Source organism: Solenopsis invicta, chromosome 1 (genome assembly GCF_016802725.1).
Source record: "Solenopsis invicta isolate M01_SB chromosome 1, UNIL_Sinv_3.0, whole genome shotgun sequence".
Lineage (NCBI taxonomy): Eukaryota > Metazoa > Arthropoda > Insecta > Hymenoptera > Formicidae > Solenopsis > Solenopsis invicta.
In genome coordinates this window covers 4360922-4381329 of record NC_052664.1, presented here as the reverse complement: position 1 = coordinate 4381329, position 20408 = coordinate 4360922, and the positions used below count along the sequence as shown (strand labels likewise).

General features: G+C 30.2%; 1 protein-coding gene across 4 annotated transcripts; it reads right to left on the bottom strand.

Moving 5' to 3' along the window:
- Positions 1–770: 770 nt before the first annotated feature.
- Positions 771–13152, bottom strand: LOC105205387 (glutathione S-transferase LANCL1). Of its 4 annotated transcripts, none has more exons than XM_039445946.1 (10): positions 12931–13151; positions 12211–12309; positions 11915–12094; positions 11686–11837; positions 9428–9575; positions 4275–4415; positions 3928–4110; positions 3704–3850; positions 1504–1606; positions 771–1413 (listed from the first exon to the last, which is right to left on the bottom strand). In XM_039445946.1, exons 2-10 carry the CDS (start codon positions 12295–12297, stop codon positions 1337–1339), a joined length of 1218 nt encoding a protein of 405 aa, XP_039301880.1. In that variant the 5' UTR covers positions 12298–12309; positions 12931–13151; the 3' UTR covers positions 771–1336. The 4 variants fall into 4 exon arrangements, with proteins under 4 accessions (XP_039301880.1, XP_039301884.1, XP_011173044.1 ...); XM_039445950.1 differs by having other exon boundaries at positions 12966–13151; XM_011174742.3 differs by having other exon boundaries at positions 9479–9575; positions 12211–13152.
- Positions 13153–20408: the final 7256 nt, after the last annotated feature.

Genomic DNA, 20408 nt, shown 5'->3' with positions numbered 1-20408 from the left:
TGGAACAGAACGCGCGGAAATGTGGGAATCTTAGTAAGTCTAATTATTTTTGTGTTCCGCGTTTCCGCGCTTCATGTAAAATCACTTTGAGAGATCCATAAAATCAAATAAAAATTTATTGCTAGAGAGATATTCGACCGATACATGTGTCTAACATAAAAATTCAAATAAGAAGGCCTATTCGGTCATAGCTAGATCTTAGTGCTTTTATATATATATGTGTGATTTTATATACTTTCTCAGACTCAACCAAACTGCGCGCCGTTACTTTCGGTCATATAACACAGTTATGATCGAATAAGAGTTAGTAATATCACTTTTATTAAATAAAAATTAATTTAATAATACTTGATGCTTACTAGCATCTATATTAACCCTTTACCCCCCTAAAAATGTATTGTATTACAGCGATAAAATTAGCGTATTGCGTATTATCGCGGCGAGCCAGTAGAAGGATACTTGTATTAAATTACTGAAATCTAGTGCAAAAACTGTCAACTTTGAAAAATTAGTCTATCCTGGCAGATAAATCTATTATAGATGCGCTAAATACTTGTAAAATTAAGAATGAAAGACTATAATGCATTTTTGTGTTACACTATGAAACTAAACTGCTTTCCAACAAGTACTTTACACGATATAACACAGTGCAACACAGTGTGTTCTACCTGAAAAACGGCCATTATAGCGTCTCTAGGGTAGACAAAACGATACAAAGGCGCGCGAACGGTGGAGGGGTGTATCGTTACAGTATAATGAGTTTCATTTACTTTTTGCATTACACGCACGCACGTACTCGCGCACGCACGCACACATCGAATTGGTTAAAGATATTCGCACGGAATATAGGAAGATTCAAATTCAAACCGTGCTTAATATTTTTTGCAACAAATTTTTGTCGAGGAAGAGAGATGAAGGTCTTATAGATCTTATTAACATCAGTATTATTAAATTAATTGTCATTTTAATTTTGAAACATTACTTTTGTTATATTATTTCAATTTATGAATTGTATTTTAAACCAAACATTACTGCTTACAGTTCAAAAAATTAAAAAGTATACAATATTTAAAAGTCAAACGAACATTATTTTCAGCACTATGATCTTGCTATAACTATATGTTGGTCTTTCTCGATTTGAATTGTATTATAATTATTATTTTATTACTATTTTATTATTTTATTTTAGATTTTTTTATAATAAACACACGGTATAGTAAATTACACATTTGAATTTAAATAATAAAAGAGAAATACGTAAATATATAAATCTAGAAATTTTTAAGGCTAAAGATAGTCCTTAAATACAAATTTATTAAGTTTTTTTAATACTTATTTAGATATCATATGTTGGAAATTTAGCTGAATGTGGTTGTTGTACATCTAATAAAAAATAAATAACACCAGCTAAACCTGAAAACAAAAATAATTAATGTATTACAATGTTAAAATATATTAGGTAATATATTTTTATCTAATTTTTAAAATCTAGTAATTGCTTACCTTCAAATAAAGAAAAAGGTCTATCAGGAGATCGATTTTGATGTAATCCATAATGAAAACACCACTCGGCAAACTTGCAAGCCCGATATAAATATTTGATATCCTAAAATGAGATAACGCTATTAAGATCACGTAAAAATCACCTTTAAATTTTCAAATACACTCAAAAAGAAATAGGGAATAGTTTCTAGACACCAAAAATTAAGTTATTTTCAAATATTACGATGATTTTTTGCCTCTAACTCGGCAAAAAATCATCGTAAATAAAAAATAAAAAAATTTGAAGCTTGAAGTTTTAACTTTAACACTTTATCAACAGATTTACAAAGTTCTTTTAACTTCCTTGTTTTATGCAGTAAGAAAGCACATCTTGTTTTGTTCCTTAAATTTTCGTATCTTTGACACTTTGCAGCTCAACAAACAAATTTTTTTCGAACAATACAAGTAAAGCTTCATAAATTACAACATTTTGCCTACAAAATGCTTTTTTTAAAATTTCTCTACGATTTTTTTGACCGAGTTACGCAACTTTGAAGCTAAATCTGCACTTTTTACAAATTATATCCGTACTCCGTAAAAAATTATCGTAGACAAAAAATTAAAAAAGCATATTAAAGCTCGCAGTTTCAGCTAAAATTTTCAAGCTTCAAAATGCTTTTTTAATATTTTATCTACGATGATTTTTCGCCGAATTACAGCCATTTGAAAATAGCTTAATTTTTTAGCACTTATTAATTAAACCCCTATTTTTTATTGCATTTTCTTATAGTCGATCTTAAGAGTTTTTCAAAATATAATAAAATTATTCTTTATTAAGTACTTTCCGAATTATGAGGTTTAAATATTACAATCTACTGTAACTTTCAAGTCTCATAACTCGGAAAGTACTTAATGAAAAAAAACTTCACTGTTTAAAAAATTCTTGACACCAATTATTAGACTGCAATAAAAAATAGAGTACTTTATTTTAAGAAATATATATTATTTGACCTTGGTAACGCCAACCAAGGTCAAATTGATAGGATCAGATTTTCTTAATCTTACTACTTTTATCTAAAACATTTTTTTCGGAAAAGATTAGTTTTTGAAATATTAAGCGGTTCCGGCACTTTCCTGTATAACATTCCTATTCCATGCATTTGCAGTTAGAATGAGAATGATGATCGAGTAAAGATTTCAGATTAGAAAAGTAGTTTGTTTTCTAAATTAGAAATTTTACTATTTGATTAAACTAGAGAGATAATAAAGGTGTTTACTCAAATTTTATAATAGAATTTTCTGAAAATTTATAGATATTTCAGAAACTTTATTTAAAATTTCAAGTAAGATTACAGAATTTTTTGATACAAAACGTTGTTATATGTATAGAAGTGATCATAGAATATATTTGGAACAGGGAATATTATATCTCGTATAATTGGTTGAATTCTAAAAGTAACTGTTGAAATTACTTCGTTACAGTCTATATAGACATTCGTATGGTTATTAGTCATTAGTGTTCGCTGTGTTTTTATAAAAGTTGAATTTTAGTTTTGCTAGTAATGGAAATTTTTACATTCTTTACGTAATTTTGAGAAGTATACATTACATATTAATTTTGTAACTTTAGTCTAATTTGAAAGCCTTAAATGTGATTTTAAAAAAATATTGAATTTAATGTGTGTTGTAACGTGTATATGAATTTAGCAAATAAAGTTATTATATGTGGTCTATGGTTATGGAATAAGGTCTTCTACCATGTATATCTCTCTTGCGATTTTACAGTCTCATTGTAGATGTTGTGTAATGTTTATTAAAAGCAAAGAAATAATTTTAAGAAAGTTTTTTAAGTCAAAGAAATTATTAAAAAAAATCTTTTTTAATAAAATATATTCCATAAAATGTTTGTAAAATCTTGTTTTATGACACTTATTTGTGTAAAATCTACGAAAGATCATTAATTTATGATTATTTATTATTCATTTCTTCATAAATAAATGTGCTTTTCATAACATTTGTTGTTAATATTCTACTATCTCCGTGTTATTCCATAAACGGATCTTTTTTTCCTTCTTCAGTAAATTGTAAATTACGTACTTGGTTAGAATTGTGTTGCGTTAATATTTACTGAGTTATTGTCAAACAAAATGGTATTCTCTTAATAGAAAAATCCAATTTTTTCATATACTATAGCATAAATATTTAAGAAATAATATCAAACCTTTGTTTGTTGGAATAAATGTATAAAAGCATAACCATTTCCCGCAACTCCATGACAAATACTATATCCCTTTTTTAATAATCCTCGTTCCCATATTACTTCTCCACATTGTATTGCAATCTCTAAAAATGTACTGTCCTCAAACACCTAATCAATTATAATCAGTGTTTATATAGGTTAAATACTTTTACTAATTCAATAAATTATATACAAAATTTATATACCTTATAAGCCAAACAGAACAGCGCAGACATCCCAGGTGCTCCATGACACCATTGTACTAATCTATCAGAAGGACTGCCCACTGAAGAAAGAAAATTTCCAGAAGAAAATTGTAATTTTTTAAGATAATATAAAGATGGTTTTATATAATTGTCAATCTGTGCTTGTGTTAAATACAGTCGTGCCTAAAACAAATAAAAAGTTATATTAGAAAGACTAAAAATAATAAGCTCATATGCTTCCACTGCAAGTACTAATGCAAGGTGATAAAGTAGCATATACAATAAAAACAGAATTAAATAATGTATTGTTTTTCCGTAAAATATAATTATTATATTTTACAATATACCTGCAATAGCAAATATAATATGCCTGCTAATCCATGAGCAGCACCAATATATTCTTTATCATGCCAAGAATACATTAAAGGTGATTGGCTATGATTTGATAAAGCATATGATATTCCAGAATTAATTATATGAGAAGCAACCTGTGGATAATTTAATATAAATAAGGATTTTATTTTCTTTTGAATAGAAATAAAATTAATAATTTTACATATCTTTTAATAAAAATTAACGCAAGCCACGCTGGGTGTAAATGCGAATTTATAATTCTAATATTCACATAATAGTCAGTCGAATCGGCTTATAAAAAAAAAAAAACACATCAATTTTACATAATAGGTAAATCTAAGCACATCCATTTCGTATGTCAGCACGTTCGGTTGTTATCTATCATAATTAAGAAGGAAACCTCGCAAAGTGAGAAATTTAGATTTTAGTGAACTTGGTATAAATGTAGAAGAGGTAAATAAATAAATTTAAAAATTTTCAATTGTGGCAAAAAAAACGGTTTAAAAGGGTGAAACAAATTCTCAAAGGTAAAAAGACTTTTCTTCAATATATGTTGTAAATTAAACAAAATATAAAAAAATGTTTCATACTATAGTTTTACAGCAAAACTATTTCTATTTAACTAATACACTATTCGTTTTTTAAAAAAACTTTTTTTTTCAAAAATTCACCTTTTATACTTATTTTACAGATTATTTTATTATATTAAAATTCCAATTTTAATGAAACTTATAAATAAAGGAGATAAATACACAAATTTAGAAATTTTAAGTTGCAGGTAAAAAACAGTTTGAAGGGGTAAAAGTACTCCTCAAAGAGTAAAACTACTCAAGACTTAAGAGACTTTTGCCATTTTTTAATATAATAGTTAAATGAAATATAAAAAAATGTTTTGTACTGAAGTTTTATAGTAAAAATATATCGATTTAACTATGCTATTAATTTTTCAAAAAAAAACTTTTTAAATTTATCTTTGTATCTCCTATTTACAGATTATTTATTGCATTAAAATTCTAATTTTAATGCAATAAACAATCTGTATATAAAAAGTTTAATAAATGAATTTGAAAAGAAAAATTTTTTTTCAGAAAATGAATAAAGTAGTAAAGTAGTTAGATATTTGTATTGTAAAAATTTCGTATAAAACATTTTTTAATATTTTGTTTAATTTACGAGGTATAAATTGAAAAAAAAGTAAAGTGTTTTTATTTATGAAGGACGGTTTCACCCCCTCAAACGATTTTTTAGGTGCAATTAAAAATTTCTAAATTCATATATGTACTTACTCCCTATATATTCATATTTCATTAATAAGTTTCACTAAAATTCAAATTTTAATGCAATTAATAATCTGTGAATGGAGATATAAAGGGTGAATTAAACAAAATTTTTTTGAAACATGAATAGTACACTTAAAAAGAGATATTTTTGCTGTAAATTTTGATATAAAATATTTTTTAATATTTCATTTAGTTTATGAGATATATTGAAAAAAGGCAAAAGTTTCTTTATCTTAGATGGGTGCTTCCACCTCTTTAAACCATTTTTTAGTCGCAACTAAAAATTTCTAAATTAATGTGTTTACCTTCTTTACATTTATGCCAAGTTTTAGTAAAATCTGAATGTCTTATTTTGCGAGGTTTCCTTGTAAGTTGAAGATTTTTTGGATGTGATGACGCCTGGTACAAACAACGAGAGGTTTCATTACCAGGTTTCTAAATTAAAAAAAATACTTGTCAAGTCTGGACCTCGAGACGTACAGGCGCTTTGAGATATCGTACCGTCACACCCTTTTTGCACTGAAAATTACTTTATATAAAGTTAAACATTTGTCTTGTCATACAGTCAAAATTGTTGTGCTTTCTTTTCGATAAACTGAATCGACTATAATTTGATTACTAGAATTATAAATTTATATTTACACCCACCGTGGTTTGTGTATTTGTTCTATTTTAGTACTTGTTTGATTTTGAAACCCACTAAGCCTTTACTGTTATATATATATATATATATATATATATACACGAGGTGTGTTCAAAAAGTAACGGGAATTTTTAAATTTCGCGGGTTTGGAGAATCCGACAGTCAAATTTTTTTTTGTTTATGTTGGTATACATGCCCTTGAAGTATGCTAAAATGTTGAGCTGTATTCATTGTTTACTTTGTCTGTGGCAGCCGCTAAGGTTACACGTGTTTTTATGAGCTCGGCAATTATCGTTTCTGAAAAAAAATGGATCAAAGAATTTGTATCAAATTTTGCGTAAAAAATAACATAAAGTGTAACAAAGTGTGTAAGATGTTAACAAAGGCCTAAGGTGAGTCTGCTATGAGTAAAACAAGAGTTTACGAGTGGTATAATAGTTTCCAAGATGGCCGTGAAGACGTTGAAGATGACGAACGCCAAGGACGCTCTAGCACATCAAGAACCGATGAAAACGTCGAAAAAGTGAAAAAAAATGGTTATGAACAATCGCCGAATCACAATCAGAGAAGTCGCTGATGATGTTGGCATATCAATTGGCATATCAATGGAAAAACAATTCATGGCTTTTGCACCACGATAATGCACCTGCTCACACTTCATTGCTTGTTCGTGAATTTTTGGCCAAAAACAATACTGTAATGATGCCTCAGCCTCCATATTCGCCAGACATGGCTCCGTGTGACTTTTTCCTATTTCCAAAAATAAAGAGAACCTTAAAGGGCCGTTGTTTTAGAAGCATAGATGACATTAAAAGCGCATCGCTAAAAGAGCTAAAGGCTATCCCAAAGATCGAGTTTGAGAAGTGTTTCAGGGATTGGAAGAAGTGCTGGCATAAGTGCATAATATCTAATGGTGATTATTTTGAAGGCGTCAACATTAATGTAGACGAATAAATAAATATTTTTTTCAAAAAAAGAAAATTCCCGGTATTTTTTGAACACACCTCGTATATATACATACATACACGCACGCACGCACGCACGCACGCACGCACGCACGCACGCACGCACGCACGCACGCACGCACGCACGCACGCACGCACGCACGCACGCACGCACGCACGCACGCACGCACGCACGCACGCACGCACGCACGCACGCACGCACGCACGCACGCACGCACGCACGCGCACGCACGCACGCGCACGCACGCACGCACGCACGCACGCACGCACGCACGCACGCACGCACGCACGCACGCACGCACGCACGCACGCACGCACGCACGCACGCACGCACGCACGCACGCACGCACGCACGCACGCACGCACGCACGCACGCACGCACGCACGCACGCACGCACGCACGCACGCACGCACGCACGCACGCACGCACGCACGCACGCACGCACACACACACAGGGTAATTCAGAATAACCTTAAGTCCTTGAAGAGACATTTTCTTGAGGTTATTTTGAAACAACTTTTTATTTGGCAAAAATTTGTCTGAAGTTTAGTTTTTAAATTATAAAAAGAAATAATTATCTAATAACCGGGCGCGTATAGCGGTGAGACAGGGCCGGTACAATTCACTGTTTGTTATGGGCGATTACGTGAGGCGATCACAAAAATCAGCTGACAGCTTGAACACTGCTTTCCCTCCCTTCAACCCCCTCCCTCTCTCTCAAAATCTCTATCCCGTTCTCATCATTTTTTCTTATTTATTTACCAATTCATGCACTGACATTGAAATAATGCTAGAATTAGAAACAATATTTAATTATTTGATATCTTGTTTTTAATAATTTTGTACAAGTAAAAAAAATATTCTTTTTAAGTCAAAAAGCATATTTAAAATGCGTGATTAAAAAGTCAAAATGCAGAGTGAAAGAGAAAGAGAGAGAGAGAGAGAGAGAGAGAGAGAGAGAGAGAGCGAAAGAGAGATAGAGAGACGAGTTCAATCAAATTTGAACGTGTATACTCACTTATCATCTTGCACAGCAATCAGCTTTATCTTCACAAAGACAGAATATTCATATTAAACTTCAGATTTCCTTCTTTTCTTCTTAAATCACATCACTTGTCACATTCACTGTAATCATTTTCTTGATTGAAAATTACTAACGCATCACTTTATACAAATCATTATCGTCAATCGTTTATTGTTCGCAGTATCACTGTATAATCAACGTTCTAAAAGTCAAAAGGTAAATAAAAATTAAAAATACTGTTGCGCTTGTGACCATAAACTCGAAGATTTCACGGTCATCCCGGACGAGCCAAACGTTGCACTCGCGGCGCATTTATGGCTCACGTTTCTCGAGCAACTGTCTCTTGTCTCATATCAAAGTCAATCTTTCAGCTGTCAAAAACCGGAATGACCTTGAAATCTTCGAGATCACGGTCACATACACGTGTTTTATTTTTTGAGTAATTCTCACGCGTGATTAATAATGACTAATAGTAATTGACGATAATGATTTGTATAAAGTGATGCGTTAGTATTTTTTTATCAAAAGAATCATTGCAGTGTATATGACAAATGATGTGATTTAAGAAGAAAAAAGAAAAATTTCGAGTTTAATATAGATATTTTGTCTTCGTGAAGATAAAGGCTGATTGCTGTGTAGGATGATAAGTGAGTATACACGTTCAAATTTGATCGAACTCGTCTCTCTCTCTTTTTCTTTCACTTTGCATTTTTATTTTGTAATCACGCATTTTAAATATACTATTTTTGACTAAAAAAAAATATTTTTTACACGTACAGAATTATTAAAAGCAAGACGTCAATTAATTAAATATCGTTTGTAATTCTAGCATTAATCCAGTGTTAGTGTATAAATTGATAAATAAATAAGAAAAGAATGAGAATGGGACAGAGGCTTTGAAAGAGCGGGAGGGAGAGTGAGAGAGAGGGGAAAAGGTGGCAGGGAAAGCAATGTTCTACCTATCAACTTATCACTGCGATCGCCTCACACAATCGCCCGTATCGAACGGTGAGTTGCGCCGGCCCTACCTCACTGCTATACGCGCCCGGTTATTGGATAACTATTTCCTTTTATTATTTAAAAACTACGCTTCGGACAAATTTTTGCCAGAGAAAAAGTTGTTTCAGAATAACTTCAGAAATATGTCTCTTCAAGGATATAAGGTTATTCTGAATCACCCTGTGTATATATATATATATATAATTTTTTTTTAAATAAAATTGTTAACAATACTTTTTCGACGAGATCTGTTTCTATAGGAGCTGGAGCTATATTTGTATTTACATATAGTAAACTAGCTAGATATCCAGCTCTTCCATATAGTAATTCATCTGAGATACCAGTAGATTTGTCCAAAACATAAGTAGATAACGATTTTAGCCTGTAAATTTAAAAATTATAGTTTTTATTTAATCTCATACAGTACTATTTTTATAAAATAATTATTTATTAGAATAATTATACTTAGAGTATACTGTAAATTTAATTTTTATTTCTTAAATAAAAGCATTTTTAAAGACAATAAAAATATAGTAAAATACATAAGATTCCTGAGTAATTGGCCAAGAACTCCGTGTTGACGGTAGTATTGCGAAAAAAAATAGAACTAATAATCATAAGAAAAGTGATGGCATGTATTGATGAAATTTTGCCTTGCATATTATGTAATTTTGTACTTTATTGTGAAAATGTAACTTGTCTTGTATTCGCCAAATTCATAAAAATAAGCTGCAAGTAAAGTTATTTTTTAATTTTATACGTAAAAAAATATTTTTTATTTCCTTTTAACAGATGTCCGTTTTTTTTACCTGAATAGATTTTACGATTATTAATCGACTGCCAGGAGGAGAAAAAGAGAGTTATGGCCCATTTTTACAAGTGTTTTAAAGCAATCTCATTATTTTATTTTATTCAACTTTTTTATTACAAATAGCACGCAAGAAACATTTACGTGTGATTTATGATGTCACGATTTCAGTCTGGCGGCGACTTGGAAGTTTTAAAAATAACAAAAATATTTCTAATATAAACGATATTTTAATATGACTGAGAAGTGTATCATTTAAATAAAAAGAATGACTATACCAATCGAAAGTAAATGTTAATTTTAAATTATCTTTTTAGGTAAATTTACAAACATTTAGATTCCTAAAATTGCGCGTCGCATACTTGTCGGACATAAAATACGGTTTTTAACAACCCAGAAATACAATGTTATGAAAATTAAATGCTAATCAATTTAATAATTTTAATGCTTACAAGCATCTCTATTATCCCCCCTTCTCTTATTTCGAAAACTAAAGGATATATTGCAGAAAATATTACCTCGATCAAGATTTGAATCTAGATCCCCCTGCATTCTGTGCGAGTGTCTTAGCCAGTTCGAGCATAGAGACATTTAGCAACATTTATCGTAATAATCGATGATGTTAAAATAAATGTCAATTTCAGTAGACGTGTATATGTATAATATAAAAACGATATCATCAATAAATATTGTCAAGTGCCTCAGTGGTAAAATTGGCTAACACCTGCACAGAATACAGAAAAAGATCCAGGGTCAAACTCTGGCCAGGGTAATATTTTTTACGTAAATTCTTTATAGTTTTCAGAATAAAAAAGGAATTGTAGAGATGCTTGTAAATATTAAAATAATTAAATTGATTAGCAAATTAATTTTCGTGTTATTATATTTCTCTGTTCTTATTAAAAACTGCTTTGAGTTCGTATTTTAAGAGCCGCGCGTAATTTAAGGAATTTTGTAAATATTTGTAAATTTATTAAAAAATTATTGTACTAAAATCTGCTTTTAACAATAATCATTCTCGTTAGTTAAAAAAAACATTTTTAACTTAATTCACATTAATAATTAATATTTTTATTATTATCAATAATTTAAATTATTTTATTCTAAATTTATAATAATTTAAAAAATATTTATCTTAATACACTATATTAAAAGCAACAATAATTAAAGTTTGATATTTGATTTTGAAATAAAAAATAAAATCTGAAGAATTATACTAATTGAAACCAATTTGCGAATAATTTTTTAAATAATATATACAAAATATCTAAGAATTTATATAATTATAGAAATTAACTTATTAATTTTTATATAATTATTAATCTAAGTATTTTTATCTATTAAATAAACAAAAATGCAGTCTTGTTTTCTTAAAAACATTTAAATTTAATAATTAATGTTAAAATAAAGACTACAATATAATACATATATAATACAATACAAGAAAAGCACAATATATGGGCAAAGCAAGATCTTAGTTGAAATAATGTTTCTTGTGATTTTACATACAAATTTAAATTCTTTCGAATTAGTTGTGTGCTATTACTTTCAAATACAGCTCTTAAATTGAATCAGAAATATAATATTACAGAATCAAATTAACAAATTTAATATTATGGACTAATTATGATTTTTAAGCTTTCTCTACTCTGAAAAGTATTTAATTTTAATATTAGAAAATTACTTAAGAATGAATTGTTCTGCTTCTTCCTTCTTTTGTTGTGATTGTAATAGAACTGCTGTCAAAGCTAATGGACCTACAACTCCAGTTAGAAATGTGAGTTTATGCTTGCTTTTGAATTCTGTAGCACATTTTTGTAAAATTTCTGTTGCCATCTGTAGACAAATTAGCATATCAATATAAAATCCAATTTTGAATTAAAAAAAAAAGAGTATGTTAATGTTTTAATTACATTGATATACACAGAATCATTGAAATATTTTCCATAATGGTATAATGTATATGCAATTCCTGCTTGTCCAGTGTATACAGAGTAGTCATTGCTATTGATCCAATTTCTTTCGTTCTTTTTCAATATCTCTATAAGCTTATTAATTTCTGATGACAATAATGATTTAAATTCATCATGAATCTGAAAAATAATTGGTCTTTATTTATGAAGAATTAAATATTTTTCATTAATATTTATCACTAATAATTTGAATATTTAATAAATTACAAAATATTATATGAAAAATTGTTATATACCATATTAGTATCATTTCTAATTATGTTATGGCCAACAGAAGTAGAATAATCCTCAAATCGATTTTTGTAATGCTTAGTGGTATCCATATGTATGAGAATCTTTAAAATTTTATTTCCTTTCAATATTCTGATAAAACTATACATGTAGTAAATTTTTACATACTATTAAACTTTATATTAAAATCAGAATGTGTCAATCGTCTATTAATAAAAAAATAAGCTTATTATTTATTTTGAAAATTTTAGCTGTATCAAATGTATGTTCAAAAGTTTTAGCTCACTTAAAATTTTTTTGTATCTTATAAAAAGTATCTCAGTGAAAAATTGTTTTTTAAAAATAACACTTTTTCAATATTTTTCTTTTAAAGCTGTAATTCAATAAAATGTTATTAGACAAAAAATTATTTTAAAATACACTTTCGGTAATTTGACACTTTAGAATCCGCATTTTCAATTTTGATGAAAGTAGACATATTCAACGCGTCTTTACACGAGACGAAAGAATTTCGTAGAAATAAATGTTCTGTTCTACAAAGTGCGATGTTAATTGTTAAAGTTGACGACTATTCAGGTTAGAAAATCTGTCTTCTTTTAACGGCCAATGTTTTTGCCCGGATTTTTGTCTTCTACTGAAGATTAAAGTACCACGCATTACATTCAGGAACAATTAAATTCATAGGCCTAACGATTTGATTATTAGAGCTTCTTTTATTAGAAAACCTGTCAAGTGCCTCGATATTGTTGTTGAAATTTACTGGTATTTCTGTCTGCCCTGTCCCTTGTCATGATTTGCGGAGATGATTTGACCATGGAGTAGGAGAATAGGAGGCTAAACCATGGTGGAAGGGATAGCATGGTGTGTGCAGTTCGGCTAAACCACGCCCACTTTTGCTCTGTAAGGGTTACAGTTGATAAGACAGCCAACTGTGAAAAGTAAAATTATTTAGTGTCGGCCTGTTGGTATGCTGGATTTATCTTCTTTGTTTCACACATGTTAGTTTCTCTTTCTATCCTTGTATGTATATTTCCATGGCTCGATTTACATACGTCAGAAGGAAGGTGTGATTTGCATGTAAGTGATATTTTTTAATATTTTACAATTGAACAAGTTTGTTGTTATATCAAAATTAAATATTAAATTGGAAAAACTTAATAATAAGACAAGCAAATACAGTTATTTTTGTTCAGTTAAATTCTGAGCGTCCTCATTATTGTATAGATTTTTAGCAATAAAAAGTAAATAGGTAAAAATTAAATAAGTAAATAAATAAATAAATAAAAAATAAAAAACAATAAAATTAAACCTAAAAAACATATAAAAATATAATAATACGAAAAATCTTGTAGTTATTAAAAAAATAAATATATATTAACAATAGACGCCATAAAGCAGATATGGATGGGGCGCGTGTATAGCAATATAGATATTTTTAGTTTATTTCTGAAAAATGTGTCTTCGAACTATAACTTCACCATACATGTTTGAATTTGTTGTTAAATATGCTATAAGTTTTGATATAAAGTAAATTTTAAATTTTTCAGAAATTTAGAAGAGAAGGAAAATTTCGAGAAAAATAACATTAAAAAAAATCTAAACAAAGTGTTATAAAATACATAGAAATATATAAAACTTTTATTTAAAACTTTTTTTTATATTTTTTACCATTTCGATGGTATTACTTAAGTATTAAGATTTTTTAATTCAGAAATTAAAAAATCAATTTATTTCAAGAGTGTGTTTTATCCTCTTGACAATCATATGGGCCCGTTGTTATACATATAAAAATACGTGTCCCACATTTTTATCTGTATTACAACATATTAAAAGCTTGTCAATTTCTTGCACACTCTTACGCTGTTTCCTATTTCTTTCACACGTGTTCTTACGATGAAAAGGAAATGGAGGAAACTAACCGAATGAACCATGGTGGAAGGGATAGCATGGTGTGCTCAATTTGCTTCTTTCTCTAAAATCTGCGCTCTCTGTCGTTTTTCTGCCTCTTATTCCAGAGGGCTGCCAACTGTGAAAAGTTGAAGTATTTCACTTTCTAAAGTCTGTACACCTGATATAACTGTCTTTGTCGGACGTTTTCTATTTTCACTCTGTCTCTTTTCTTGTAGATAGTTACCGCTGTAAATAAATGTTATTAAATACAACACGACACGAAAGACTAACTGCGCTCATTGTAAAAAATTAATAAAAATTAAACAGTTTGTGTAAAATATAAAGATTAATAGTATTTAATAATAAAATAATATTTGAAATAACACTACAAATATAAATATCGTCATAAATTTTACGATAATTTTAATAATAAAAAATAAAGTTCTTAAAAATTTTAAAAACAACCATTGATATACAAGAATTTTTTCCAAAACAAGAAATAAATAGAATTATTAAGTCCACAAATTGTTACAGAATTTTTTGTAAATAAGAAATTATTGAAAATTGAAGATATTGTTTCATTAAGAATGAAAAGAAAAAAATAGTTGAGATAGTTAAATTAAATAAAATAAAATAATATTCATTGATTTTATGCTTGAGGTATATGTTGCTGTTTTCGAATGAACTGACTAAGACAATCTCTACCGACAAAATGTGTAGAAATAAGTCATTATTTTTTATGCAGGTTTCATGATAAATATAATAATTTATTATACACAATTCTTATATTATACAGTTTTTAGATACACATAATTATTTATTATTTTATACATTTCAAAGTTAAAAAGCTAAGAGCTAAAAGTTCTATTTGATTTTTTTCATTTTTTTCTTGTTTTTGGTGACGTTCGACACATTGCATATGTTTCCTCCAGCCTTCAATTACTGTAATAATGAAACAAAACATTATTGTTTATTGTATATACCAAGAATTTCGTGGCACATTAAGATAGCAAATTACTATCATCAGTAATCGTTCAATGTTGTTCTTACCTTCTAAATCGACCCTGGTGATTCTACATCTATCATACATTCCTGTATATTCGATGGATCATCAGGGCTGACGAGTAACTCGGAAGACTGCATGTACATTTTCGTGACGGGAAGCGGAAAATCTTCGGCTATGACTTTGAAGTCCATATTACTTTCATTGTCACTAAAATAGAAAACATAAATGTTACTTTGATAATGTTATGCAAAAAAAGGAATGTATTTTTCAGTAATTAATACATCAATTATTATTTATTCATGTTTACCTATTTTCCGTTTTTGGTAACAATAATGTTGGAACTGCACTCGGCAAAAGCGACCGTCTTCGAATGTCCATAGGAGGTCAAATCTTCTTACTTCTCACAAACAAATCTTCTGTGAAGTGTGCTAAGCGTATATTTGCTGAAAATTCAAATGACAGAATAATAGTTAAGTTAACTAACAATTAATAAGTTAACAATTGTCCTAGTTTACATCAAGCACTTGATGTGTGCTATGTAACTTCCTATTAAATTATTTTAATTTCGACAATATGTATAAATGTATACATGATATGTACATTTAATTATCTTGAAACATATTGCATCAGTTTAATGTACTATTCTTTAAAATTATTGCAAAAGTTAAGATAATTAAATAGAAAGTTGTTGGTTAGTATGTATATCAAGTAATTGGTGTTAGGTTAGGTTGCTCTATTAAGATACGAATATTTACAATATTTTCTATTGGAACAGTATTGGAATGTTGTGTGTGTGCCTGTGTGTGTGTAATACAAATTGTAATGGAAATAATGTCATTACAAAAAATTGGCTAATAATATTTAATAAGACTTACCATTCTTAATATTTTTCGGCATAAAACTCTCTCCGATTCTCTGAATTCAGCCTTCACGCATTACTGCATTTTCCGGAAATCGGAAAAAGCTTACTTGCGCCAGCAAGCACGTTTCGTTGCAATTTTTACACGATTTCACTACACAACGTACCATTTTCACTTTATTTTACAATAAAGTTTAAAAAATAACCTAAAAATACGTGTTGTTACTATGGACGCTATGAAGCAAAGGTGCGGAAATTGGAGCAATGACGCTGGCGGCGCTGGTATGACAGAAAAAGACGCAATGCACGCATTCGTACATGTGACAAAGATGCGACCATCTAGGTTCAGCAACTTTCCGACATTAAATATTTCATTTTTTCACAGTTGGCAGCCTTCAGGAATAAGAGACACTTTGCCGTGAAAAGGGGCGTGGTTTAGCCAAATTGAGCACACCATCCGTTTGTTTTCTGTTCCTGAACTCTCTAAATAAGTGTACACTTAAAATGAAATAGATAGATGTTTCAAAGTTAGCGAAAGCAAGAAGGAACGTTCCAGTGCAGTCTAGTGCAGGAATAGAAAACAAGCCTCATGTTATACTTCCACCATGGAATGAACCGAATCTTCGGTCAAAAATTAGTGTAACACTTCACGTGCATAACTGTTCCCGATAGAAAGAGAAGCAGATACTTGAATACGTGCATGAAACAAGGATAGATGACTCAGCATACCAACAGGCTGACGCTAAATAATTTTGCTTTTCACAGTTGGCTGTCTTATTAACTATAACCCACCGATAGACGAAGAGGGCAAATTTTTAGAGAGAGACACGCGCGAACTGCACACACCATGTTATCCTTCCACCATGGGCTAAATTCAGCACTTCAATTACGTTCTCGTTTCGTGTTCCCTATTGGAAGGATGGTCGCTGAAAAGAATAAGTTCTTATGGCCTCTGCACACTAGCGCGATGACGCGACACGCGACGCGCGATTATCTAGAGTCCTATATAAAGAGAGAAGCGACATCGAACCCCCACCACAACTTTCAGTATCCAATTGAGTCCTCTACCGTCATTTTGGGACCGCTTTAACGTCATCAAACACCCTCAAACATCATTCGTATCATTCTATGTATGTACAAACAGCTGTGGTCACAATATGGCTGCTCGCTTAGCCAATCAAGTATCAATCAGATTACCAATCAGAGCTTCGGACATCAATGTCGCTTCTCTCTTTATACAGGACTCTACGATTATCCAATAGGCGTACAATTTTTTTGAAAAGTCGTACGCCCATTGGATAAACGCGCGTCGCGTATCGCAAATCGCGCTGGTCTGCCAGAGCCATTAGGGTGCCATCACATGGGGCGTAACTTGCGTAAGCGTAACTTGCCTCGACCAATGATATCGTTTTACTGGAACATCAGCTTCCGCTTAGTTAAGCCTGCCGCAGACGATACGTTTTTTCTTACTGGATTTCTAACTGGATTTTCTTACTTGCTACCGTACGGGCAATGGTACTGGCAGTGCTACTGGCCGTGACTTCACACGGTGCGAGTTTTTGTACGGGCTGAGCAACTGAAATTTGTTTCATAGAAGCGGCACGCTTAAATATGGATGAGATAGAAGGATGAAATTATTGCAACAATTGTACATTGTCGTAAAATTGCTATTGCATTATTTTTAATTATTGAAAAATTGCAACAACGAAATAAATATCGCCGACGTTTATGGAGTCGACAGTGAATGCATTCTTTAATGCCTCACTTTTATTATGGTAATTTGGTGTGTTTATCGCATATAAACATGGTTCCTATTAGTAGGCCTGTATTAAACATAAAATACTTTCTTTGGACTATTTTGAAGTCTTTTCATTTCTGCACGACATCATGTTTGCGAAGTGAATTCACGTTTGAACTTTGACAACACTTCAACAGTATAACCTGGTATAACCCAGTATAACCTATAAGACTGCGTCCTGATTGACTTTCACAATAAACCAGTACAGAATCACGTAAGAAAAATAGGACATGATCTATTACAAAAATCCAGTACGCGAGCGAGTAGCGTAGCCCGTAAGCTACTCATTTCCAGTACGGGAGCACGTAAGACTGCCAGTATAGGAGCACGTAAGCAATCTCGTAAGAAAAAACGTGTCGTCTGCGGCAGGCTTTACTTTACGCTTTTTACGTTATTATCGTTACGTCGAATCCAATTTCCTGCGTAAGAAACGCTGTGTACACCCAAGGACTTTGATTCTATCCATGGGGAAATTTTCCAAACTAAGAAGTCACCATTTTCTACATATTTGCAGTTCATGATTCATGAAATGACTAGAGCTTATTGGTCGTTACGTTAATCATGAACTTTAAGTATGTAGAGAGATAGCGACTTTTCAGTTTGGAAAATTTCCCCATGGACATAATCAAAGTCCTTGGGTGTACACCCAAGGACTTTGATTCTGTCCATGGGGAAATTTTCCAAACTGAGACGTCACCATTTTCTACATACTCGCAGTTCATGATTAATGAAACAACTAGAGCTTATTGGCTGTTACGGTAATCATAAACTGTAAGTATGTAGAAAGATAGCGACTTTTCAGTTTGAAAAATTTCCCCATGGACAGAATCAAAGTCCTTGGGTGTACACCCAAGGACTTTGATTCTGTCCATGGGAAAATTTTCCAAACTGAGAAGTCGCTATCTTTCTACATACTTACAATTCATGATTTACGTAACGACCAATTAGCTCTTGTCGTTATGTTAATCATTAACTGTAAGTATGTAGAAAGATAGCGACTTTTCAGTTTGGAAAATTTCCCCATGGACAGAATCAAAGTCCTTGGGTGTACACCCAGCGTGGGTGTTTACGATAACTAATCGGATCTTGGATTGGATTGAACAATGGTAGTCAACGTAGGTATAGAAAATTTCCCTAGGCTAATCGGATTGACGATTGCTGTCTCAAATGTAATCCGATTGATGACGAAAGCGTGGAGACCGAGAAGCATGCTTGAAAAGTAAGTCTCTTTATTTTTTTAAATAATAACAAAAAATCAAAAATAAAGTTAAAAAGAATGATTTGAATTTAGATTTATTGTAATTTTTTTGTCTAAACACTGGATTTCGTTTAAATTTCTGTTTGTAAAAATTAATTAATCTATTCTAAAGTTTGTGGTTATATCGGAAACAAATCAAAATTAATAAAACAATTATTAATTATTAGATACATATTAAAGCATATAATATTTCAAGCATATCATATAGAATTCCTGTTTATTATAAACTTAGTAAAAATAACTTTGAAATTATTCAACTACATTATACATTAATCAATATTAATTTATATGTTAAAAATTAATAATGTCTCTGAAAATGTTTTTTTTATTCTTTTCCAGATCGTAAATAAACTTCAACTCCAAGAATAAATAAAAATTACTGGAAAATGGATTTATATGAAGAGGGCATTATTGAACAATATCAATTTGTGCTAATTTAAAATTTGTAAAATCTGCTATTCTTTGTTAGTTGTTCATTAGAGAGTAATAATATAAGAACGGAATATACATAAATAAAATTAAAATAATTGTATGCATATATTATGCGTATATTCCATTTTTATATTATTACTCTCTAATAAACAACTAATAAAGAAAAGTAGATTTTACAAATTTTAAGTTAGCACAAACTGATATTGTTCAATAATGCCCTCTTCATATAAATCCATTTTCCAGTAATTTTTATTTATTCATGGAATTGAAGTTTATTCACGATCTGGAAAAGAATAAAAAGAACATTTTTAGAAACATTATTGATTTTTAACATATAAATTAATATTGATTAATGTGTAATGTAGTTGAATGATTTCAAAGTTATTTTTACTAAGTTTATAATAAACAGGAATTTTATATGATATGCTTAAAATATTATATGCTTTAATTTGTACCTAACAATTAATAATTGTTTTATTAATTTTGATTTGTTTCCGATATAACCACAAACTTTAGAATAGATTAATTAATTTTTACAAATAAAAATTTAAACGAAATTTAGTGTTTAGACAAAAAATATTACAATAAATCTAAATTCAAATCATTCTTTTTAACTTTATCTTTGATTTTTTGTGTGATTATTTAAAAAAATAAAGAGACTTACTTTTCAAGCATGCTTCTGCGTCTCCACGCTTTCGTCATCAATCAGATAACATTTGAGACAGAGATCGTCAATTCGATTAGCCTAGGGAAATTTTCTATACTTACGTTGAGTACCATTGTTCAATCCAATCCGAGATCCGATTAGTTATCGTAAACACCCCGTGTTTGATTCTGTCCGTGGGGAAATTTTTCAAACTAAGAAGTCACAATCCTTCTACATACTCGCAGTTCATGATTAACGTAACGTCAGGCGAATCATACGATCACGATCGATCTCGGCCGCTTACGACCGCATTT